The 26,428-nt window shown below is 42.5% G+C and overlaps 2 protein-coding genes across 3 annotated transcripts in view; both read left to right on the top strand.

Moving 5' to 3' along the window:
- The first annotated feature begins 6 nt into the window (after window positions 1–6).
- akap10 (A kinase (PRKA) anchor protein 10) lies at window positions 7–13,361 on the top strand. 2 transcript variants are annotated; one of them, XM_015961191.3, is made up of 15 exons: window positions 7–226; window positions 1,917–1,964; window positions 2,580–2,771; window positions 6,109–6,591; window positions 6,676–6,774; window positions 6,862–6,946; window positions 7,035–7,158; window positions 7,287–7,423; window positions 10,940–11,084; window positions 11,290–11,457; window positions 11,628–11,737; window positions 11,827–11,909; window positions 12,262–12,314; window positions 12,447–12,525; window positions 12,617–13,361. In XM_015961191.3, the coding sequence occupies exons 1-15, from the start codon at window positions 205–207 to the stop codon at window positions 12,676–12,678; spliced, it is 1,890 nt and encodes a 629-aa protein (XP_015816677.3). In that variant the 5' UTR covers window positions 7–204; the 3' UTR covers window positions 12,679–13,361. The 2 variants fall into 2 exon arrangements, with proteins under 2 accessions (XP_015816677.3, XP_015816678.3); XM_015961192.3 differs by having other exon boundaries at window positions 12,447–12,539; window positions 12,617–12,828.
- A 2,346-nt stretch (window positions 13,362–15,707) lies between these two features.
- Window positions 15,708–26,428, top strand: part of LOC107386662 (LHFPL tetraspan subfamily member 7 protein) — a 150,470-nt gene continuing 139,749 nt past the window's right edge. The window contains exon 1 of the mRNA XM_070555764.1: window positions 15,708–16,198. Coding sequence (XP_070411865.1) covers window positions 15,842–16,198 — 357 coding nt within the window. The 5' untranslated portion in view covers window positions 15,708–15,841. The remainder of the gene's footprint in view (window positions 16,199–26,428) is intronic.

Here is a 26,428-nt window from a genome sequence, read left to right on the forward strand (position 1 = left end):
GTGAGTCGTTTATTGACAACATGGCCACCGAGCTAGGTTTGGATCTGGAGAAAATTTGGATTTGACAGCACTGGCCAGGGGCTGCAAGTATAACCGAGTTCCGCTCCAGGAGAGAGCCACGCCGATGCATTTGAATGAAGGGAGCCGTGAACCCACGGGACGGTGATAGCGAGCAGAGGAAACGTCCGGAGCGTGAAACCCGTCATGTCGTTTTTTAAGAGGAAAGGTGAGGAAGAAGCTCCCACTGCGGGCTTGCAGCGTCAGTGAAGAGTCCGGCTGAGAACCAAGGGGTCCACGATCGGATGACAGTGATGTAGTTGAGATTAAGACTGTAAATGAGGTCAAAGCAGAGCGGTGTGTGAGGTTTACCTGCTGCTAATACACAGCTAGCTTAGCGGTGGCCTCTCTGTTCCCCGGCCTCTGTTAAACCGTTGTTAGTTGGGCAGGGTGGCAGTTAATCTGTCTCATTCAGCCTTCAGTAGTTAAATAGTTCATGTAGACTTTTAAATTGTTTTCTTAGCATTTACGAAGCGCGTTTTGCTAGCTGTGTTTCAATAAAGTGTCCAGAAAATGCGAACGAAATGCTTGCTAACTTAAGTTCCAAACATTACCGTAATACATGTTGAATCTGACCCATGAAAGAAAATATTTCTGATAAGAAAAATCTTCTAATTTAAAAACAAAAATGACGTGTCAAAAATTACAGAGCCAGTCGTATTTTTATCTATAGCTGTAGCTAATGGGTTTAAATAGTCCCCCCTTAACTGGTGTCATATCTACACACATTATGGTAGACACAGAATCCCGAATCAACTTTCATACGTGAATCATTTTAACAAATTTGTGATTTATTGTAGACAAACAGGATTAGAAGACATTAGTCATATCGTTGGTATTGTTTAATCACAGCTGAACTAGTAAGACACTAGCAGTGATTGTGCAACACATTACACAAAGTGTGTGTGTGTGTGTGTGTGTGTGTGTGTGTGTGTGTGTGTGTGTGTGTTGTCATTTCAGGAAACCAACAGAGACATTTCAGCAGTTTGAGCTACTTCCCATCCTAAATTGTGCGATCAGTGGTTTTCCTTATTGGTTGTTTCAGTGGAAGTAACTGACTCGGCTGATTTTCAAAAGAGGGAAATGTTAGAGAACGTCCCGAACAGGGAAGCGGGTGTTTCTACACATGAGCATTGAAATATTTAAAGAAGTTATTATACTTTGTTTTTTGATGCAGAAGTTTGGTTACAGTTTTTATTTAAAAGCAAACTCCCAGATTGGTTAAAAATCCATTTGGGAGAACCGCATTTTGCAACATATTTTACATCATTTCCAGGTGCATCCTGAATCACAAAGAGCTCCTGCAAATGCACCCTAGATGGTGCATCCTCTGTACCATTTGTTCAGCTTTGGAGAACTAATCTGTTAGCTCATTGTTTGAATTTGATTATTTATAAAAACCACGCAGCTCAATCCGAAGATATAAATGTAAAACTGCACTGATTCCTAAGATTTTTATTTTAGTGAATCTGAAGGTTTCATGTTAAAGCTGCTTTCAGCCAGCTGCTGTGAGCTGAAGACAAAACAGCTGGCTGGCAGACCAAACAAATGATTGAATGCTGACATTTTTTGTAAAATCTGCACAGCTTGCTGTGCTGTGAGAAAATGTAAAGACATTATTCCCCAATTTCCATAATTTCCATATTAAACTCATCAGCAGCAGGGAAGCGAGTCTGCAGGATCTAGTATATCACATCTCGTATATGTCAGCATGTAACTGGATATTGTTTTCCCATCCTGCTAGCGCTGCTACACCAACCCTTCATACACCTTTTGGCCCTTTGATCTCACCCTTTATTATGATTGTACAATGTTACGCTCCTTCACTTACACCCCTGCCTTTGTACTGCTCTCCACAGCCAAAAGCAAAGAACCAGAGAAAGTAACAGATGCTAAAGTCAATAAAGGTGAGTTAATCTTCGCCCCTGTGGGGTTCAAAGTTTTTCATTTTGATGCTAAATCAAAAAGTGTTTTTCTAGAGCATTTTGATGCTTTTTGGGGGTTGGAGGCTTTCCAAATCATGAATAAATAAAAAAGAATCCTGCAAAAGTGTGAGAGGTAGTTTGATTTGAAACCTTCAGGACAGCTGCCAACCTTTCTAATAGCTCCTAATTCCAGCTGTAAGCATGGTGGTGGATGGCTGTTGATCTGGGTTCACTGACTCTATTGGGGATTCTTCTCTAGACAATAAAAACATTCTAGCATCTAACAGGAATACGAGCTGTTTTTTAAACATCCACAGATAAGATTCTAACCACTGCTGGCTTAACTGATTACATTGAATCCCTGCTGATTATAATGTCACAAGGACTAAAGAGTCGGTTCTCAGTGGAACACTGAGCATCTGTTTTCTCTTGCTGCCTCCCCAGCCCGAGGCCTCTGAACACTGAGCTCTCTGAACACTCACTAAAAAGAGCTTTTCATCCACATCACACTGAAATCTGACATCCAGGTCACTCAGATGATGTCAGTCTTTCTTCTCCTTTATGATTTTGTCCCTCCCTTCTTTTATCCACTCACAGCCCCAGCTGCAGTTAACTCTGTCTCTCCATCACTTGGACTTCGGAACAGCAATGCCATCCAGGAAGTCGCCGGGCCGAGCCATGTGGCCATTAATGCTATTTCTGCCAACATGGATTCGTTCGCCCGCGGCCGCACCGCCATCCTCAAGAAACAGCCGAGCCACATGGAGGCTGCGCACTTTGGAGACCTTGGTATGGAGACGTGTGTGTTTACGTTTGGTCTTAAATGATAACAACATTTAAGTATTGTTTACCCCAGTGTTCATCACAATCTACACACTAATTTATTTTTTAATGAAAAACAATATTTCCTGCTGAGCCAACTGTGTTGCGCTTAGGCTTTGTTTGAGATCACCACGGTGACGGAGGTAGAAATGCTTCAGAGCAGGTGATGAGTTCAGTTTGGGTTTATTATCTGTAACAAACACAACATTCATGTTATCATAGTCATGCCATTCTGAAATCTATTACAGGATCTGACAAATTAACTCATCGCTGATCACGTGCTGTTATCACAAACATGAAAACCCTCAAAAATTGAATCCCTTCTGTAGGGTTGGGCATCGAGCATCGATTGAAACCGGGACCAACTGTTAGTTTTTCCCGGAATCGTTCAAAGTTTTTTATTTCGATTCCTAGAATGCCGACCAGAAGAGGAATCCGCGGCCGATCTCCGTGGAAAAATAAATGTGATCTGCAAATTGTGATCAACGCTTTTCAGAGCTGATCACACCAGCTGTCTGTGTGCAGCACGAGTCCCCCCTCCCCCAACCCGGCGCGTAGCGGCCAAATATAAACAAACGCGTCCGCCGAACTTTTACTGCATGATGTAAACTTTAACTCCTGCAGCGTAGAGGAAACTTGTTAAAATACATCAACACGGTGGATTTAATAGAAGCTTTAAAGAACAAACTCTGGACGGTGTGAGGTGAGTTTGTCTCGCTGCAGAAATAAAAACACACACGGAGCGTCAGCAGGCTGACGCAGCTGCTCACCAACACTCGTGTGTGTGTGTGTGTGTGTGTGTGTGTGTGTGTGTGTGTGTGTGTGTGTGTGTGTGTGTGAGTGAGTGAGCGTGAGCGTCAGAAGGCTGAACAATGAATAATGTTTAAAATCTGTTAGATTGTTACTGACAGCAGCTACATTTAAGTTTCACTTTCTGTTCTGACTGAATGCTGCTGCAGCATGGAGGTGTAGTTCTCAGTCATCCTGGACATGATCATCCTGAGAGTTTTAGCTGAAAACAGCTGGACGTTTCTGGATATGTTGGAGACATTCAGCCTCTCATCCCAGAGGCTTCTTCCAGACTTTAGTTGTGGTCAGAAACAAACACTCTGGTTGTGCTGCAAGTCTTTTTCTTTTTTTCTCCAAAACATGTTTCTGTCTAAATGAAGGTGATGTAGTTGTTCATAGAATTAAAATTCATGTTGAAGATAAGATTATTTCATCAAGTAGGACCTGTGGTTAGCTGGTTCATGTAAAACATGTCATGTCTTGAAAGAATCTGAATCGGGAATCGATAGGAACTGGAATCGAAACTAGGAATTGGAATCGGAATCTGAATTGTTCAAAATCAAACGATGCAGGAAATATCTAGAAGAAAGTAGCTAAGGGTCCTCAGAAATGTAGCTAGCTTTGTCACTAGGCGTTAGGAACAGCGACAAAGTCGCTGAGTTGGCACTACCTCACTCTGCTGCTAAAGCTACGGATAGCAAATGCTACAGGCTATGCCTGAGCGTGAACGTGCATGAAGCAGCTTGCTCGACCTGAGCAACTCTCTTTTTCTGTGATTTTACAGAAAAACAGGCAATCACAGTAAAAATGCCAGGGCTCATTCCACAGGACCAGGGCATTGCAGGAGAATGTATGAAGAAGAAATTTATTATTTCTATACATGTTTTGGCTGTCAAACTTCCATAATGCCCCTTTAAAGCAGAAAAGCATTGAATGATGCATGAAACCAAAATATTTATAAATGTGAACACAAGTTCAGACTAGAGCTGAACGCCTGAGTCGGTGAAGTAACATCTCAAACCCAGTTGTGTCTGTAATTATGGATGTGAATTTGTAACAAAGTCCATTAACGTTTCCTTTTCCTGACACCCCTCACTTATCTTTCAACCTAGAATTGCGTTTTTGAGACTTAAATGGTCAATTTTTGGGTAAAAAAAATCTGCCATACAGAAGAATTTAGCATGTTATGATTGGAAAAACAACAGATTAAAGGTGCATTATGTAGAAATCAAGTCAAAGTGGCATCCTGTGGTAAAATTTGGTTACTGCAACCACTTTAAACAACTCTTGAGCTTTTTGTCGGCCTTCGTCAAATTACAGTTGTCGACGCTGCAGTATTAGTGGCAACCCCACACTCACTGATGGTAAACAGTAGTTTTGTCCCTCCCTCCTTTGGTTTTGAAAGGAGGAAAACTGATAATAACTGCAGCCTGCTGGATATGAAATATGTTTCAGTATAACCTTCCTTCCAAAATCACTGAAACATTAGACTCTTTTGGGGTTTTCTCACTGTAAAATTCTCACTGTATTCTTACATAATGCACCTTTAAAGATAAAATCTAAAACCTTTGTGTGAAAACTGACACATAAAAGCAAACGTCTTAAGTAAGAAGCTTGGAGCTTAACCCACTGTGTGATGCTGTAGGGTGTAACTTTTACATCAACAAAGCCACAAACATCCCACAGTTTGGTGTAACTTCCCACATTCCTCTTTAATCCAACCGGCAGCAGGAACATGTCTGTGTTAAACTTAAACCTGGTCACGTGGTGGCAGAATCTCTCCTCTGGGTTTTCTAGTCGGTTATGCTCTAATTATAGAGCATATCTGACTGGATGTCGTTGTCTGGGAACCATACAAGCTAGCTGTCCTGAGAATGATGAAAGTGGCCAAACCTGCGCTGCAAGCCTGTCAACATCTGCTCACAGGGCTTCTCTTGTTTCCTAGTTGGTGTTTAATCAGAACAAGGAAGGAGTGGTGGATTGAATCATTGGACCACTTCAGGGCCTAATGTGAGCCAGATGCTGTATAAAGGGATACTTTTTTACTTTTTCATATTTTTTAAATCATTTTCTTGTACGCGTATGTGCTAAAATGACCCTTTACAGGGTTAATGAAATGTCACTCAGACCCCCACCACCCCCTGTGGCCAGAATACTGCACTTGCAACTTCCGAGTAGTGGGCTGGTTCCTGCTAGCTTCATTAAAGAGGAGCTGACATGCCTGACATTGCAGTCTGCTTTCAGCATGTTTCCTGCATGTTTTAGATCATGAACATAGCTGATTTGTTTGATTTAGTGATGAATCACTCCTGTAGACGCTAATGAAGGCTGGGGAGACATTTCAGCTGTTAGATGAAGGTGTTAAAAAAGACAAACACACAGCGAGGAGATAAGTTTCCCTTTCAGTTTTTTGACAATGAGTGTAATTGGACTCTAGGGGGTGCTAAAAGCAAGCCCAAACTGCATAGTTTCCTTTTAAACGTGATGTGTAGGTGAGTGTTTTTGTCCGTTTCAGGTCATTCCAGTGTGAACTATCAGCCCCAGGAGACTCACTCTCGACTGTCCAAAACGGTGGACCAGGTTCTTCGAGACAACATGGCAATGCCCCACTACATGCATTTCATGGAGAACCAGGGCGCCGGTCACCTCGTCCGGTTCTGGCTCGAGGCGGAGAGCTTCCGCTCCACTAGCTGGTCACGCGTGCGAGCGCAGAGCCTGAACTCCGTCAAACACAGCTCGCTGGCTGAGCCAGTGGCAAGCTCTCCAGATGGCCCTGAGCTCACCCAAAACACGCCCAATAACATCGTCCAGCACAACAGCACTGAAGGTTCGTCTTTGCTGTCAGATCGAGGGGGCTCATCCTGCTCAGAGGCGGAGCTGAGGCCCAACACCGCCCGAACACAGACGCCCATCAGGAAGGCGCCTTCCAGGACAGGGACGCCCTCCAAGGGCCAGCTGAACAGCTCTCTGAGAGACCTCTCTGATCAGCTCATGAAAAGTGAGGCTTGATTCTCAGGTGTCTCTTCGTGTTTTCTAAGCTCAGAGGGATAACGTGAATCTGCCATTCGGTTGTATCCCACAGATATAGAAAAGGATGCTGTTACGATCTTCACCAGGTACATCTCTCCAGATGCTGTGAAGCCCATCCCCATCACCGAGCAGACCAGAAACGACATAATCGGTGAGACATGGAGGATGAGTTGCTTTAAGCTCTCATCTGGTTAAAGCTTTAAACACTGAGTCCTAAATCATCATCATCTCCGTTTAGCTAAGATATGCGGTGAAGACGGCATGGTGGACCCAAACTGTTTTGTCATCGCGCAGTCTGTTGCCTTCGCCATCCTGGATCAACAGTGAGTTTGTTTGTGTTGGTTTGTTCTGTGAGCTTCAGCCCTCCATCACTAACAGCTGCTCTTGTCTCCCATGCCCTCTGATTCTCAGGCACTTTAGTGAGTTCCTGCGGAGCCACCATTTCTGTAAATATCAGATTGAAGTGTTGACTAGTGGTTCTGTGTTCCTGGCTGACATCTTGTTCTGTGAGTCAGCGCTCTTCTACTTCTCAGAGGTGAGTTAGCTCGATTTGAGTGTTTCATCTGTTGACTCTTGTCCTCCGAAGAACTAAAAGCCCTTTCTCACACACAGAGCAAGCCATTTTTTCTTAAATGCAAGCGACGTTGCTGTTTTCTTTTGTAGTACATGGAAAAGGAAGAAGCAATGAATGTCCTGCAGTTCTGGTTGGCAGCAGACAACTTTCAGAACCAGCTAGCAGCTAAAAAGGGCCAGTATGATGGCCAGGAGGCTCAGAACGATGCCATGATTCTCTACGACAAGTGAGTCCTTTATTTGCTGTTTGCAAACTTAATTGTGTAAAACATGCTCACGTTTGTTCTTGTATTAGCAGAGAATCGGGGTGGCTTCTCCCATGTTTCAGTTTCAGTTTGATTCTACTTTAACTGCATGTGGTTCACTCGTTAAATCTGCTGTCTCTAGTAGGAATGAATGTCTTGTAAGTCTTTCTGGGGGGGCTCAGTTGCACCTGTTCCAGGAATTAGAAGTCAGCTGGAAGAGAAATTGGCATCAGATGGCAGGATTTGGAGTCTTTATTTCCTGATATTTGGACATCTCTCCTCTGATTGGCTAACAGCAATGCGACTCACTGACAAATTGCTCTGCAACGTTGATGTTTTATCTCCACAAATAACACAAGCCTGGAGGAGTTCTGCCATGTGGTGGAGTTGCTAATGCTAATGGTTAGCTTCTGCTAGTCGAGATGTTCTCCTCTCTTTCCTGTACGCTAAAACAACAACAGCCTTCCCTGTCATGAGCCAAGATGGGTGAGTACTTGAATGTTCAGTGACAGTGTGATGTAGATCTGTCAGGAATTTCAAATCCTAGAGTTTCACCATCTATTTTCTATTAGAAGCTAAAGCAGGAGATAGGTGTAGGAGACTATTTTCATGTTCAGCCTGCATAAAAAACTCAGAGTGACCGATTTTAGTCAGTTTTTTCACTAAATCACACCTTCAAAAGGACAATAGATGGTTTTAGTTTGCTTTAACACCCCCTAGTGTCCATTTTAAATTGCTATCATAACAACAAACCGACCCCCCCACCCTTTCACTGTACCCTATATTAACGTTACTCAAGGACAATAGAATATTTTTGAGATCTGCATCCAATTTGAATCCATCAAAAGACACACTCCACTGTTAAACCTACGTAAACCTACAAAATTATTGGTTTGATGACCTAAACTTTCTTGAGCTTAATTTAAGTTCACTTGTTAAAACGGTTGAGCTCTAAGTTGCTTTATTGAGCTCAAAGAATTCAGAATGTGCTTCCAAAAAGACTGCAAACAAAGGATCAACCGAAAGGCAGTGAGGAAGACACTGACACGTCAGCGAATGAACTGAGCATGGCATCACTGGAGGCTACCCTTCAAAAGTTACTTTCCGAAGCGTAAAAGCGCACTAATGAGCGATTTGATCGTCTTGATTCGCAACTTGATTCTGTAAGATCTACAATTCATAAGCACACTAAAGAGCTGGAATCACAGAAGCAAGTCACATCTTCACCTCAAGCGTGGGTGAATCGTGTGGAGGATGCAACCTCAACTCATATGCGGATTCGTTGAAAATCCGAAGGAAGCTTTCTACCCTGGAGGAACATAGAAGAAACAACATCCGTATTATCAACTTAAAAGAAGGAATGGAGATTGATCACCTGAAGACCAATATTGTGGTGTGGTTTCCTGACCTTGCGGCATCCCCTCCTGATATAGTGCGAGCGCACAGAGTTGGTACTTCTGGCGGCTTGGCTTCTCCTCGAACCATGATGGCCTGCTTTCTTCATTCAGAGGACAGAGATCGGATCCTGAATCTGTCCAGAAAGTCTCAGGTGACGGTGGCTGGGATAACTGTTCGCTTCGCTGCAGACTATAGTGACTATAGTGATGACACTGCTTGCCGCTGATGCCGCTGCTTCCTGGTACTGAACCGCGCTCGCATCTTAGGGCTACAAGCCTTTTTACTTTATCCAGCTAACATTGAATGGATTAGCGGATCGGATCAGCGTGTGTTTGCAGACTCATGTGAGGCAGAAAGGTACCTGAATACCCTGTATTCTGGCATGTCTGGACCCACGGACTAGTATGGACTAGCTTTTTGGGATTTATCCATCATCCATGAACACCATCAACTAGCTCTAGGATCCAGTATGAAGTTACTAACCTGTTTTGCTTTTTCGCCTGTGGACTAACGTGAGACGGTCTCTTAACCTTTTATTCTATATTTTGTCTTTTTGATTAGATCCAGCCACCATGCTAAGTAATATTCTAAGTTGGATTATTGATTGTGGCTTCAAAATGAACAGGGTGTGGGTTGAGCACTTATACCTAAGACTTTGGTTACAAGGTACAATGACTACCTGTTATACAATTATTTTTCTTATTTTTTTCTGTTTGTTTAACTCTTTTTTTCCCTTTCTTTTTGCATATGTGGTGTATATTTGCCTGACATGATGGTTACGTTGGTATACTTGGATGCTTACATTTCTTTACTCTTTTGGTATTTTATTATGGGTAAAGGTGTACATACTATTAATTTGAATATAAGAAGCTTATTATTACTTTCAGAGACCTGGCTAAATGAAAATATTTCTGACAATGACATTTATGTTGATAATTTTGGTCTATACCGAGCGGACAGAGGGGCTAACTTACGTCTCCTCCTGTCTGGCATCTCAGATTATTGTTCCGTCAGTTACTCCCTTGCACTTTGAAGCTATTTTCACAAAAATGTCTTTTAATGGACATAAACACCTTATTGTGGGTAACATTTATTGCCCTCCCTCCCTCCTCTCCCAAAAATGAAGCAATAAAAAACTTAATAGAATTATTTCAGTCATTGTGGGACTCTAGTGAAATTATTTTACTAGGGGATTTCAATTTAATTGGCTTGATAATTCTACTCTAGCCGAACGTAATCTACTAAATAGTTCGAATTTGTCGCATAAATATATATATATATATGCCTGGCTTACACCATGCAGGCTTTATTTATATATTTTTTATTTCACTATAATTTTTTTATTTTGTTTAATTTTATTTCGTTTATTTATGAAATTTGTGTTTGTTTTAACATTCTAGATTTGTTGTTTGTACATTGACTCTGTTATCTTTCTTTTTTATTGATTGTAAAGAAAGAGGACCCACTCGAAAACGTGATGGCTCATCTCAAGCGGTTTTCATCCTCATAAAATATCAGTCAAAATAAATAAATAAATGTTCTTTTTGTCTTTTCTGCTTCATCAGATGAAGGTTTTCTTTGTTTATTCTGAGCCTCCACCGCAGTCAACACGATACAATAAACACCGACCACCTCTAGCTTGTCCGTCCAGAGGTGTAAATATGGATTACTATGAAGCGGTACTGCTTCTCATGACATAAGTGCCTTTGTGAGACTTCAGATCACCAGTCTTGGGAGGGTCTAGTTGCAAGTACAGTATTCAGCTCACAAGAAGCGGAGTGGGTAAAGAGACTATTCTTGATTAAAAAATATGACAAAGTAATTTATTGTGCCTTTAAATTTCTGCAACAATTAGATTTTTGGTGTTTGTTTTTGCTTTTATTCACTATGTGGTTTTGCATAAAACATCTGGGTGGGTTTTGGCTGTCTGGCTTCTCGGTGTACCTACATGTGTTTAAGTGGAAGTAAACAACTTAAACCTGTGATCGTGGCGTGATTTATTGCTCATTTAGTGAAGTTAAAATGCATTTCCTGCAGAATCAACGATCTATGTTGATCTATATCTGAGCTCGGTTGGTCATCCTTGCCGTTTGTTCGTAGGTATTTCTCACTCCAGGCCACGAACCCTCTGGGCTTTGGCGACTCTGTCCGGATGGAGATCGAGTCCAACATCTGTCGAGAGGGAGGGCCTCTCCCTGACTGTTTCACCACTCCGCTCAGACAGGCCTGGACCACCATGGAGAAGGTCAGATTCAGACATTTGTAAATGTGTTTGTGTGTAGAATTCATTAAAAACCACCATCTCTCCATTAAACCACGTTAATGTACTCCACGTGGATTCAGGAAGCAGATTTTAGGTTGTTTTCTACTTATTTATGTTTATTTAGCCTTTTCTGAAGTGATGATTCCTTTGGACAGTTGTGTCTCACTGACAAATCTCTCTTGTCCAGGTGTACTTGCCCGGCTTTCTGTCTAACAACCTTTATTACAAATACCTGAGTGACCTCATTAATTCAGTGCGGGCGGATGACTTTGTGAACATCAGTTCTCAAGGTCAAGGCGGGCCGGGGGAAAACGACCGCTCCAGTTCAAATGCCAGCGAGGCCTCTCAGACCCAGGTGAGCTCCTCCGTTGCCCGTGGGGATGTTCTCTGTCTGCTGACATTTAGACCCGTCCTGCTGACGTTCTGAGGTTGTGATCCCTCCTCTCGTTTAGCTGTATCCATTAGAAAGAAACTATGTTACCCAGAAGGCTGCTGAACATTTGGTTTGTTGTATCTTTGTTGCAGCAAGGTGCCAAAAAAGCTTTGATCAAGATTCTGAAAAACTTTGACGAGGCGATCACGGTGGACGTCGCCAGTTTAGACCCCGAGAATTTGTACCAACGGCCATACGCCGGGTGAGTTTTAGTGTTTCTACTCTGCAGCCACAGAAAACGCTCGCTCCTTTGTTCTCTCTTCATCATTGTTCATTGCTCCGTTTTCACAGAAAAATGACTTTTGGGAAGGTGAATGAGTTGGGTCAGTTCATCAGGGAGGCTGAGCCAGAACCAGATGTGAAGAAATCCAAAGGTATACTCTTCTTTTTTTCTTCTTCTTCTGATTTCTGCCGTCCTTATCTGTACAGTTTTGTCCTTGCAATGACAAGTCTGTCCTCTCTGCAGCAATGAATATAAACGTCATCTAGCAACTTCTGAAATATTTAAGAACTCTTCTTTTAAAAATTGCTGCTCCTAAATTCTGAGATCCTTCCCTGTTGGGGAAGCAAGCGTGTCGTTTAGTGATCGGATCACTCAGGATGCATGTTGGAGCGAGGGCTGAGTGGGATCATAGTGACTAGGAGTGAAAAAGACCAAATTCTAAATATATTATGAAATATTTTCATTTTATCGATGCTTGATGTTTATGTTTTCTCCTGTTTAAGGTTCCATGTTTTCTCAAGCAATGAAGAAATGGGTCCAAGGCAACTCCGATGAGGTAATATTGAATGTTATTAATAAACTACGTAAATGACCATTGTGAGATGTATAATCTCACACTGTTTTGTGAAGATTGTGGTGATTAAAGAATTTAAATAGTGAAATCTCTGCTGTGGCTCTGATGATCAAGGCCCAGGAAGAGATGGCGTGGCAGATCGCCAAGATGATCGTCAACGATGTTGTCCACCAGTCAAACCACGACAGCCCCGGTAAATCCACCAAGGTGAAAAATCTCGGCTGTGATGGGTGGGATTATGGCTGATCTTCTCCTGAGGGTTTTCTTTTTTTTCTTTCTCGTAGTTATGACCCCTCCAAGGAACCAAAGGACAGGCGCTCCCTGCAGACACAGGCTTAGCGAGTGATGAACTGCGGAAAGACTTCACACTGCAATGAAATGCATTACTCTTAGACGGAACACATCGTTTTATCATCTCCCCATCATTGTGTGAGTGAGTGAGTGAGTGAGTGAGTGAGTGAGTGAGTGTGAGAGAATGTGTGCTTAGGTGAGTGATTGTTCACTCATGGACCAGTAGAAAACTTGAAGTACATCATTGTTCAATCTTCCAGTTCCGTAACACTGAAGATGTTTTCCACCACGAGTGAAGCAGCATCAATCAGCAAGGAAACGCTCGTGTGGACGGAGTCGATCTGCGTGTTTCTGATTAACATCGACACACAGAAGTAGCAGCAGCGTGTCGGAACTATTACTGCTTTGTCTGTCGTACAGCAGACAGGTGGAGGACGTGACAAAAACTGAACTAAGCCCCACTCCTTCATGGCACACGTCCTCACACCTTTTCTAGGCATTCCTTGTTTTTACATGGACCTCCATCGTGAGGGTCGGTCTCCAAGAGCGTATCAATTAAAAGCGTTGTACAGGTTTTGCGATCTTTTCACTCAGTTTAACGAGTGTAATGATTCTGTCATCTCGTCTCTGTTAGTCGTCCTACATTGCCGTTATGTATTGTGGAACATTTTGGCAGTGAAATACCCATGCTCGGACTGGCTGACCCTCTTCATTAATATTAAGGCACCTTCAAAAGTACTCGCTATTGAACCTAAAGTGCTCTGGCGATGTCAGAAATGCAAACTCCATGCCCTAAAGGTTCTATACATATATAAATATAAATGGATATTCTGGTTTAGCCCATATATTAATGTTTGTTTTTTTAATAGTGGTCTTAGTTTTTTAATTACATCACTGAAAACCTAGCTCAGTGAAGAACGGACTGCTGGAAAGAGTGCTCAGTTAATTTTACTTTTTTTATTTCCTTTGAGCCTTACCTAAATGTGGAAAGGAACCAGAAAAAGTCTTGGTACCATGTACCTTTAATGTTTTCTGACATGTATGCGTACTTGGATCTATAATATATTTAAGATGTGTTTGATTTAAATACAAATATTACAAAGTGTATAGTCTCCCTTTTTGTACATCTATTAGAATATATTGACATTCTTTCGGGACTGTTACCACATCTCACCACGTGAGGGCAGTGTTGATTATTTGGTTTCTAGGGAAAAGATACAGTTTGTTTTTCTGTCATAAATTGGCTTCTAATTATGCAGGTTCAGGGAAATCAGTCATGTATAATATTCAGTCTAAAGTAGAACTAAAAAGCACTTTTATCTTTTGTTTTCTTTTTTTATTAAAATAACCCCGTAATTAGCATTTTGAGATAATTATTGCGTCACGTGATGAAAGTAGTTGCTTTATGAAGCTCATTTTTACGTGATGCTCCTTAACGCACCATAGTGAAACTACCTTCATGTGCAGAGGAAAACTACAAAAAAAAAAAAAAAAAAAAAGAAAACATCTGATTGGCGTTGAGGTTATTATAGCAACACGGTGCTGTCAAACATGATAACCTGTAGGGTTTTTCATATATTTGACTAAAATAACGTGGGATGCAAATTAGAAAAATGTGTTTATTGTTCTAATTTAATTCTTAAAACACAAGATGGGGTATATTGGGATTTGTACACTCTACCTATTTTAATAGTCTAGCAGGTACCGGGTACCTGCAGCTAGGTCAAGCTAAGCAGAGGATGTGCGAAAGGCAGACAGTTTGAAGATTTACCTTCAAAATGAACACAAAAACAATCTTAGAAAAAGTAGCCAATTAAAAAAACACTTATCAATATATGCTATTCTTACCTGGTTTATATATGGTGGTAAATCGAAATTGCACTCTTATTGGTTTAAGAAACAAAATAACGTAGACTACTAAGGATTCAAAAACAATAAAATCCACCTTTTAAATAATTAATTAATCAATCAATCAATCAATTAATTATTTTGCATCTTGTTCTAAATGACTAGATACTGATTAAAGAGCAAGTCACCCCTTAGAAGAAGCGTACTTCACTCCCACTTCATGTTTGAAAAATGCAACAAATGCTGTTGCCTAGCAGACCGAGAGGGTGGAGCCACTAACAAATACACACACTCACGACATTGTGACATCATAATGTACCAGTTTACATCATAGCATACCTCTTAGCCAATAGCGGTGGCAGATTTAAATTCAAATGCAGTGGAGAGTTTTTACCTGTCAACGGCACAACACTGACAGTTTCAGGCAGAAAATTTAAATTTTAACTAAAATGCACTAAAGTGCAAAACTATTGACTACACGTGTCTGCAGCACGATTAGACACGCATTTATATAGTTTATCAGCCAAAAAAAATGTGATTTGGGGGTGACTTGCTCTTTAACCTTTATATGACTCCTAAATATAGGCCTAATATTGTGATTTGCAATAATATCAATATCTGGTGTAAATATATTTTCATATGTCTTTTTTTCCACACATTTCTCATATAGTTTGTATTACTCTATCTATAGTCCAGTTGCTTTCATCTGAACCCTTTTGGATTATTACTTTATATAATTCACATTTCTTTTCCACATTTTTTTTTCTTGCTGAGGCTAATTTTTCCTTTTCTGTCGACGCACCACTGCTGGAAAATGAATTTCCCAGAGGAACCTTCCCGATGGGTAAATCTGGGTGAAACAAAACAAAACATTAAAAACAAACAAAACAAAAAAAAAACTACCCTTTTAATCCCTGTTTTATTTAGAAAATCCAAACCGGAAGCTCGTTTTCACTTGGGTACCTTGACAACCAGACCTCCACGGGAGAGGCGAGGCGTAGGGGAGGCAAAGTACGAGGGTGTCCGTGCTGAAGCGCAAGAAGCATCCTGGGGGGAACCAGGGAAAGTACCGGTTCCAGAACCGGTTTCAGCTCTGGGCTCTGCCTTCACCTGCTCCTCCACGCTCACTTCTGCTGTAATTATCTGGGTGTGACACATCTTGAGCCAGTCCGAGTGCCCTTTATAACATCTCCACCTTTTGCCAGATTTTTGTTTTAATATTCCCTCTGGACCAGATGTTCTGTGGACTCGGACTCAGATCTGTGCAGCAGCCCCTGCCCACTGCCCGTGTTTCTCCATCATCTCATGTAGAGCAGGGCAGCAGCAAGAGGCTGAAGTTGAAGTCTCGCTCCTGAAGGCGTGAGCTCCAAATGAATTCGCTCCTGGGCAGGGAAAAGAAAGAATTAGAAGCCGGGTTTGATCTTGGTGCGTCTCCGCCGGGCTTCCTGGCTCAAGCTGCCACCATGTTCAGCTGTGTGGGGTGCTTCTGGGTACTCCTGTCCTCCGCTCTGGTCGCCATCTGCAGCTTCAGCTTCATCTCTCCTGCCTGGATTGTGAAGGACCAGCTGAGGAGCAGCACGCAGCATCTCCACCACCACTCCAACAGCAAGGACTCTGTGAGCTTCGGTTTGCTGTGGCACTGCTCGGAGTCTCTGGACCACATGTACCGGTGCTACACTTTCGGTGGTCTGGGAAAATTCGCAGAGATCCCCTCCAGCTCCTGGCAGGTCGGTACACACACCCACACTTGGTCACATGTGGAAGGAGAGCATGCTGGATGCTTTATTTTTGCAGAAAATAGTCTAATCCAACTTAAGTCCAGTTACAAATTCCTAGTGACATTATTGCATGCATTTCAAGAAAGGTTCTTATTGGATAAAAACATCAGTAACCTCAGATTTCAACGACTGGGTTGCAGTGACCTCTGACAGCATCCACCACATGTGTCACAATGAATAAAAACATTTGTGATGATTTCCAGCTGAATCAGCTGAATAACTCATTGACGTCTATGAAGGTGCATCAGCATCTGCAGCTCAGCATGCTAGACGCACACCAGAGCTGTGAAAGTGACACCAGGTTGGCAGAATCCTCTAAAATCCAGAATCCGGACTCCCCACCTGCAGGAATTTTTACTCTCCTTTGACGAGAGCCTGCCTTAACAGCAGACCACAGAGAGGATGTAAACAGCTGTGCAATTATACCCACCAGAAAGGTGTTTTTGCAGATGTGATGGCTGAGGGTCAACATCATTTTGTGAAACCTTTTTATTCACAACTTTGACTTATTGCTTTCTGTGTGAAATACATTACTGGAGTGTGGAGGTGCTATGGGAAACTTCTGAGATTATACCCGCCCCCCAAAACCCCCAATAAAAATCAGCAGTGACACATACTCCTTTGGAGTTATGATTTATGCACGAAGGCAAATTAGTATTTGAAAGAGTGTTTCTAATACCTACCGTTTGTGCGATTGTAACAAAAACATCTGCAAACAAAGTTGGCAGACTGGGACTTTTGGCTGTTTTAAATTGTTTGGAAATAATGATAAAGCAGAACTTGATGTTAAAGGGAGCCCAAACACCCCCTAGTGGCTGGTTGCAATACAAGTTCTAAGTCCCGCCCTCTATGTGTAAGCGAATTAGACATTGTCGGCTCAGATTGTAATTTTATAGGTGTTGACCCTTGCAGGTTCAGAAATTCATTCTTCTATCATGTTTCACAGTAACTGGCCATTTGATGCAGAAAAACAACCCAACTGTGTGAGCAGGACAGTAGGAAGAGCTGACTCCATAAATACAACATGGCAGCCATCATAAATAGGATTTCCTGGCTTCACTTATAAAAATCAGGCGGGGGAATGTCAGTCCTGCCTTCTGTGCCAAGGATATTGATCTAGATGCCTCATGGTTTGTTCAAATCCAACAAACCTATCCAAACGAATGCCTGTAGGTCCTGAGATGTAGATCTTCTTTTTTTTTTTTTTTTGTAATTTCTCTGGTTTGACCTCAGGGTGAAATTGCTGAGACCTTCAATCCCTTGAAGCCTGGCAGCTGCCTTGAACGTTTTCTGTTTGGGAATTGAATTTCTTGTTGAATGATGAGCTCCAAATTGTTTGGAAACGTCGTTATAACCTTCCCAACTGGTGGGAAGCCACTATTTCCTCTCTGAGAACACACTAGAAGTGTGTTAATGTTGTTTCTAAAATGTTAAATTAATAATTTATATATAATTTGGACGAAGTGATGCTTTTATATTAACTGATAAAAGGACACATTATTTCCTACATCCTCCCAACATTTTTCCTGATCTGGGGTCTGATTTGGCCCCATTCCAATCTGACGGCCTAATCAATGTTGTTCTTCTCACCACTCAATGATTTTCATGTTTTGGCTGATTGGTGTTTATTAATGAATCACTTTACGTCGTTTTGCTGAGGCTGGGCATAATAAAGTGTTTAAGGCCCCGGTTGGCTAAAATCAGGGGTCAGTTCATCATTTAGCGACATGTCAGTTTGTTCATTAGCACCCTCCCTGTTATGAGCTTCTCGCCGAGTGTGTTGGTGAGAGTGAGGTTGATGGAGCAGCTCTTCTTCGCAGTGTGACTCGTGTTATTATGGCGACGAACCCGGGCGCGCAATCCCGATCCCACAGCCATTAATAAAGGTGAAGGGGCCATTAAGTTTTCATCAGAGCCACTTTATTACTCCGCCACTCCTCACTGATGGTTCTGTTGATGCCTTTTCTGTGTCCGACTTGTCAACAAGCAGCGCAAGAACACCAGTCTGAACAGGTTGGTGCTTGGAGCAAAAACCATGCCTGGCTTCGCATGCGTACAGGTACCACCCGGTGTTTGATTTAGTGGAAACTATGCCTGTACTCCATTCTCCATCCCAGTTAAAGGCTGGAGTCTTGTGGAAGCAGCCTGAGTGAACTGAAGGGTGAGGACAGGTAGGGAGGTGAGGGAGGACGCAGGTGAGGCAGCCTGCTTGTGTTGTACTTGGTTGCTGTTGTCGCTCCATGTTGTCAAAAACATTCTGTAGAAGCTCCAGTGCTGCTGGAAACACAAGGCTGTGGGATGACTGGACTGCTGACTCTATTTACACTCGCACACACGCACACACACACGCACTCGCACACACACACACACGCACGCATGCACGCACAGACGGATCAAATTGTGTAGAATCTCACATCAAAACAGAACTCTTGTTGAATTTTCCTTTACACTAACAAATCAGTCTTTCATGTTATGATACTGAATCAAATAGTGTAGCGATCTTTCATTGAGAATTTACTTGCAAACGTGTACTGGATTTGTTTTGTGAGGTACAATCCAAACTCCAACTGATAGGTGGAAGCAGTTTTACTGCCTTCTTTCTGACAGAACAGTGAGACCTTGCAATAACATTGGATGTCACTTGGATGCATCTGACCTGAATTTTCCAGTTAATTTCAGTCTTAAAAATTGCAAATATCCTCTGGCGAAGTAAATGTATATATATATATATATATGTGTGTGTGTGTGTGTGTGTGTGTATGTGTGTGTGTATAGCGAGGTGTTGGTGGGTGATATGACTGGCCTTTTATTTTAATTCAAGTATTTATTGTTAGACACCTTTTATTATTCTTTCCTTTGAGTGACACATTTTAACTGATTAATGCCACTCAAACATCAAACGTATTTAAAAAATAGGCCCCTCCCATTTCAATAGGGCTGTTTTTCACTTAAGTATGACCTCAGCTTTCTTCTGCATCACAACACTCAATAATGCAGGTTAGTGCTTATATCTAAGGCTTTTTTGGGTTTTGCTAAAAAAGTCAGTGTGTGTATGTCTGCGTGCGTGCTGTAGGTTTGGTTGTCAGTAGGAGGAGGTGTGTTGCTGCTGTGGGGTAAAGTGTGAAGGGGGAAGAGTGAACCTGCCAGCAAACATTTTCACCTCAACCTGTTAACAGTTTATATGCCTCCAGCTACTTCACAGGGCTAAATGCTGGATTAGCCTTGCCCCTGTAGTTGTCAGCCGACCGTGTGATACACACACACACACACACACACACACACACACACGCACGCACGCACGCACGCACGCACGCACGCACGCACACACACGCAAGGCAGCGAGGTGTTGCATCTGGATGCCCTTGGATTGCACTGCATGTTCTTCTTGGCCTCTGTGGCAGTGTGTGTGTGTGTGTGTGTGTGTGTGCGTGTTTGTCTGGCTGCACTGCAAAGACTGTCTTAGAGCTCAAACACACGGTGGTTGAGCTCCGGAGCACAAACGTTCAAGTTAGTCCTCATCTTGAACGTGGAGGAAGGCACGTGACCGACTTCAGCAGAACTCTTTTGACACATGAGTCAAAACCATCGGCCCATGTTGTCTCCCCTACATGCCAAGAAGATGAATTGTAGACGTTACCAGAGATATTTCACTGTGCCTAATTGCCAGCTACCTACGAGGAACATTTACTGATGCATAAACCATGCTAGGTGCTCATTTCATCACCCAGTGAGCCAGAACTACTTTTAAGTAGGTAGATAACTCATTTATTTTTGCTCTTTTGTCTGGCTGCTGCACGACTTTTTGTATTTGACCTTCTTCATTAATGTTAACATGTAGAGAGGATTACACTGTTAAAAAAGATTTGGTTGGACTCTTTAACGGTGCAGGGGTACATATTTTGGCTTTCAGTGGATCAGGATTTCTTGTTAAGTAAAAAACGGCAGAATCTGCTGAAACATATTTTACTGTGTGTTGGTCAGTTTTAGTCATAATGGATGTGAAGACTAAACATCTGATTCTTTGGTAAAGAGGAATGAAAAAGAGCTTTCACACCTCTATTTTAACCTCTTTTCCAATACAGCTATTTTAAAGTGACATTAAACAGTTTCCTGAACCTCCACCGCCCTACTGGTCGAAGGTGGAATTACAAAGAACAACCCTGCTGTAGCTAGCGCTTACAAGGAGCTAGCACTAATATGAGGCAGCTAATACTAAAATAAATCACAAAGTAAAAAGATTCACATTATTGGACAAAATAATATTATTACTTACAAGTCCAGCAGCAACAAAGCCAGGTCACCATCAGTCTGTGAGTTTGTGACCTTCTCTAGCTCCTTCAAACTAGTGTAGGCCATGTTGATGTTCACTCTGCATTTAGTGATTTGCTTTGCCTCCAAAGACATTACAGTCTTACCTTTAATGGCTCTGTCCTGATGCCAACAGAAAAGGCAAACTTCTACTTTTTCTTCTTCTTGTGCTTTTTATTGATGACCGAAGAACTTAAATTGCTAACTGCTAGAATTACAGCAAACAGCCGTAAAGGTAAACAGGTAAAGAGCGCCCCCTAAAGGGCACATTACTTGCTCCACAAAACTCTCAAGTGCTGTTTTTGGTCAGCAGAGGGCTGCAGAATGAAGTCAGATATGAAACTGGTTTCTAACCCAACAATCACTTTAGATCAATGTTAAAGCCCTAGCCTAAAGTTTAAAAAACTATCTCTTGCTAGTTGCTACTTACTTCATCCTCACTATGGTCGCTGCTGAGTACCACCAGTGGACATTTAAAGAAAGGCGGGGGACACTGGGACTAGTTTGCAGTCCATCACAAGGACAAATGGAGATAACCTGTCACTTACAGCTAGGGACATTTGTGAGTCTCATCATGACATACGTGTTTTTGGGCAGCGGAAGGAAAGCAGCACACCTGCAGAAAACCCCTCACGACACCATGCATTCAAATTGCAATTCAAACCCAGGAGATGCACGTTGTAATTTAACTATCCATGGTCCGTACCCTTCAAATCAGAGCATGTTGGTTTTGTTTTGCTGGAAAGCTTCAGATGGGGACACCCCCCTCATGGTGTGTCTAAAACAGAATGATGGACAAGGCCTAGCCCTTATCCCTTTGAACGATGTTCCAGATTAATGAAGGGGTCTGTGCTCTGAGCTGGCCTACAGCAGGGTGACTACACGATCACACACACACACACACACACACACACACACACACACGCACGCACGCACGCACGCACGCACGCACGCACGCACACACACACACACACACACACACACACACACACACACACACACACACACACACACACACACTCCAGAAGGCACTGAGTGTAAGCTTGGCCTCTCACAAACACACAGGCTCAGTGGACTATAGCCTCTCTTTAGATTTACGGCAGTGGAGCATCTCCCTGCCTTTCTCCTTTAATGCTAATGGAAATCCTCTGTGGTGAGATCCATTTGTGTGGAAGAGTGTCTGCCTGTTATAAATGATGGAGTCTAATGCATACGTTTTTTGCACCCCCCTTTGTCCTGGGGAGAGTTCACCGCTGCCCCAAAGACAAAAAAAGTGGACTTATCTGACACACACACACACACACACACACACACACACACACACACACACACACACACACACACACACACACACACACACACACACACACACACACACACACACACACACACACACACACACGTGCAATGAAATGAAAAAAGGCAGCAGAAAAATTAAAAAAGTATGATGAAAACAGACACTAATGGGGTGAACAGTGGCTCTCCACGTCCAGCTCTGATGTCGTTATTATGGGTGGAATGACCGAGGGGTGTTTAGGAGCACATAGAAACAGTATTATTTTTGTCAAAATTCTTTATGTTGTGCAAATATTATCCCTCACTCAAAATTAAGCCAGTAGCTACTCACAATCCCCATCACACAAGCTTGATTGTGATAAAATTGACATGTTTCAAATTTTTTGGGTAATTATTTAAATGAAAATAGATTATTTCACATAATTACTCCCTAAGCTTGGAAACATTATAACAAAGCAGTCAGACATGGTTTTAAAACAAATGTCGACACAATTTAAACCTCACTTGAACAATGAATGAGAGAGGCATTGCTGCTACAAAAGTAGAGAAGAGCTGCTAATAGTTTTCTGTGTTTTTTTGGAGCATTGATGCTCAGAAATAGAATGGAATTAAAATAATTTGCTGGACACTCTCTCAGAATGTGAGAGGGTCGAATAGAAAGTGATGAAGGTGCCAGTGTGTTTTGCCCTCTTTCTACCATCACCACACGTGAGTTGAACCTTTAGAAAAGGAATAGACATGAAAAGGAATGCTTGCAAGGTGGAGACAGCTTTTTCAAGTTCTGTCCCAAACTTTAGCCTCTTGCTCTCTCAGTGCTTACCTGCAAACCGGGAGAAGAACGAATGAGAACGGAGCGCTGCTGAGGTCAAGAGTCATGTTTTACTACCATCCCTTCCACCGAGTTGTTTGTCAGGTGGCTGGTTCAGACCGGAGCTGCATATCATCTTTGTGCTGGTGGCTGCAAGCTGCCTGCAGGAGCTTTTTGAGCCAAACACATTCCCAACCTCAGACCGGGCTCGAATATAAATTAGCAGTGTTGTGTTTTAGGTTGTCTGTTCACCTTGAGTTACGCCAGGTACATAAAGAAAAATAAAGAAGTTTGAACTGGAGGTAGAGATCGATGCACGGCCGTTTGACAGTCCGTCGCTCGTTTTCTGACTTATTATCATACAGCGCATGTTTATCACAAGGCCAGTGTTTGCATGGTGACAACAACAAAATTAAAAAGGTAAACATAAATACAAGGAATGGTGACCAAATCTTAACTCCTGCTGTGTTTTGTAGTTACATCATGCAAATATGCTGCAATATCTGACAGGCAGCATAATGCTTTTGAGCTAGAGTGCACAATGATGTGCTGATGTGTCAGGCTGTTATTTACCTTTTCTGCCAGACAGTATTTTCAGATAAGAGCAATGTGTTTAGAATTTGTCAGTAATCTGCTGGTTTATTCTGGGACGCTTAAAAGAATCTCACTGTTGGATTTAGCTGAGTTGTTCTTTTTGTTCCACTTTGATTAGAAGCCAGAGTCTGTGCACTAAAGATGTGGCGTTAAAAGGCTGCATATGTTTAAAATCTGTTTATTTATTTAGTTATATATGGCTCCATATAAAAGGATCCAAAAGATGAGTCAGAAAAGCATTTAGTGTGATGGAAATAGAAACCCTTTCAAAATAAGAGTGTTTATTACCGGAGTAATTCTTTGGAAGAACCCAGTAGGGTAAGTCCTTTTTACTAAATACTTTGATCACATTTCTAATGCATGTTGTTTATAATCACATTATATGAATTTCACCTTTTGCACTTTTTTATACTTTTTTAACCCTCCCACTGTCCTAATGGATGTGACCCCGCGAGGAACGTTGACCATTGAGCAGGGTTGATGGTTTATCCCTTGGGTCCATGTGGCAGGGGTGAGGAGTGAGCACCACCTCACCCCTGCCACGTGGACCTCACATGTCAGTTCCACTGCCTTCACTGTGGATCCTGCAGGTGCTTTATGTATTGATTTACCAGGGAGCCTTTCTCAATTTTTAGCATAAATGATGGCTCACTTGTCTCAGTTCATAGAGTTAACCCCCCCCCCCCCCCCCCAGTAATCAGAACACAGGAGCCACAGCTAAAGCAGCTCAGCGTAGGTGAAAAGTAACTATTTATTCTCATTATCAGCATTCTGCACAGAAAAGTAGTTTTAAAGTGAATCAACTATATCTTTTTATAACTTCTATATCCCAGCATGGTAACGCTGCTCCACTTTTCCTCCCAGATTCTAACAATATCAAAACGCAAAGCTCCCGGGAATCAGCCACACTCCCAGAAACAACTCCTCTGCTGAAATATGGGGCTCAGTCCCATGTGAGTGACTCATTCAGTGCTGCGTAAACGGGAATATCTTCTTTAAAAACATCTTACAGATTCAAAATATGTCAGGGATTGGACAGCACGGATTGGGTTGGACATGAAATTATCACACAGGTGGAGAAAACAATCCTGCTGGTGTTCAGAAGAGAGCTGATGAGTTCTTCTTACAAGTGCATGTGACCACACGCTCCATGATGTGACTGGTTATGAAACCACCTGGGTCAAGGCAGAAAGGGAGACAACTTCCTGTAATGATCACGTTATTAAATGACGGCTTGGTCAGACTTTGGAGTTGTGTTGGGAGGATTAATTTAGAGGGAGACTAGGCAGTTTAAGCTTGCTTTTAGCACCCCCTACTGTCTGTGTCGCTCATTTTCTCACCGTCTTCGTCGCACTCTCCTCTCTCTCGCTCGCCTTTACCTCCTCCTCATTCCCTCTCGTCTCCCTCCACCCGCATGTGCTCAGCTGTGTGTCTGAGTCTGATCCTCCCTCCTCCCCGCCCCTACTGCTCTGTGTGTGGACCGTCTGGACACGCAGTTACACATGCTGACCTGTGGCTTTCACTAAAACAAGAGTGTGTGTGTGTGTGGGGGGGTGGGGGGGGGGGGTGGGGGGGTGGGGGGTTGGGTTGGGGGTTGTTGGCTCCCAATGACGAGCCGGCTCCTGTCGTTCACTTCATCACTTCATAGAACCGGCCCTTAGAGCCGGTTCGTTCGTGACCGACACATCACTAGTGCATTCGTCTTTCTAATACTTTAAGACTGATTTATACTTCTCCCTGAGCTCCACAACGGAGAGACACACACGGATTGTCGGAAAGGTTTTTACATGCGAACTTCCAGCGCAGGCAGCGGAGTGTTGCAAAACAATTCCCCTCCAGGACAACAGAGGGCATAGCGCTTTTCTGTGGTGTCCTGCCACCATATCACTCATGCATACGGCACATGATAGTGTATTTACTAATTTGTTTATATATTTCAGAGACTTTTTAACACGGACAAATTTGTCTTTCATTCTCCTCCACCTCTTCATGCGGTCGCCATCTCTAAATTCACGTTTCCTGTCATTTCCGTCCACATTTGCTCTGTATTTTTTTTCTCCTTCAGTCACGGGTCAATAAACGTTTATATTTTTGGACTTTTTTGTGATACGTTCTTCAATCTGTTTTGGGTCTGTCGCTACATCTCTTTTGACTTTTTAACAGGGCAACGGCGGTGGTGGTCAGAAGCTTGCGTTCTCCGTCACCCTCTGTGAGCTCGTCAGAGAGCCTTTGCGCTGATGCGTAATGGCGTTGCGCGTCTCCACACCGACGCAGGCGGAGAAGTATAAATCAGGCTTTACTCTAACAGCTGAAATGTCTCACAGCCTTACTTAGTGTCTATAGGAGTGATTCATCACTAAATTAAACACATAAGCTGTGTTTGTGATCTAAAACATGCAGGAAATGTGCTGGAAGCAGACTGCAGCGCCAGGTATGTCAAGTCCCAACAGAGCGGCCCGCCAGTCTGCAGTTACAAATGGAATATTCTGGCCACAGATGACATTTCATTAACCCTGTAAAGGGTCATTTTAGCACATACTGGCTCAAGAAAATTATTTAAACATAAAAAATTTGCAAAGCATCCCTTCAAATCCCAAACTCTCCTAAGAGGAAGCAGAGGAAGACTTTAAAAAGCACCTAAACTCACGATTCCACCAGATAAACATCAGCAAAGTTGAGCAAATAAACAGCGCTTCATGAAAGATGATCCAAGAAAAAGAGAAAACTGGAAGCCTTTTGTTGAAGGAATTGCAAATCACTCTTAAAATATAAAAAGATAACATGTTTATGAACTTTTCACACACATTCTTTGGTTTTCTCAGATGCCTTTCAGGAGGAAATAGTGTGTGCTTGAGCTCAACTTTGTGCACTTGAGAGTTTTTATAAGCTTCAGCAGTGTCAGGGGTCAGCTCTATGCTGCACACACCCACAAAGACGTCTCTAATGCATTTCCTTTTTCCTTTTTACCCTCTGGCACCAAATGATTTCTACCCATGCACCATTTTTGTGAGAAACCATCCAACATTTCTGCGTCATCTTTACATCAGGGTCTACCTACCTCCTGGGCGCATGTGATCCAGGGTAAAGGCGCTAAGGAGAGGTCTTCTTCCCACCTCAGATGATGATGATAAACTCTTTGGCTTTTTGTCGGAAACTTTCTTTTCTTTTTCTCT

The sequence above is a fragment of the Nothobranchius furzeri genome, chromosome 10 (assembly GCF_043380555.1).
Source record: "Nothobranchius furzeri strain GRZ-AD chromosome 10, NfurGRZ-RIMD1, whole genome shotgun sequence".
Taxonomy (NCBI): domain Eukaryota; kingdom Metazoa; phylum Chordata; class Actinopteri; order Cyprinodontiformes; family Nothobranchiidae; genus Nothobranchius; species Nothobranchius furzeri.

Excerpts from the sequence above, each read along its gene's own strand:
- akap10 (XM_015961191.3), top strand. The coding sequence starts at position 205 with ATGTCGTTTTTTAAGAGGAAAG. Across the intron at positions 7,159-7,286 it reads CGCTCTTCTACTTCTCAGAG|TACATGGAAAAGGAAGAAGC; the intron begins GTGAGTTAGCTC and ends TTTCTTTTGTAG. Across the intron at positions 7,424-10,939 it reads GCCATGATTCTCTACGACAA|GTATTTCTCACTCCAGGCCA; the intron begins GTGAGTCCTTTA and ends GTTTGTTCGTAG.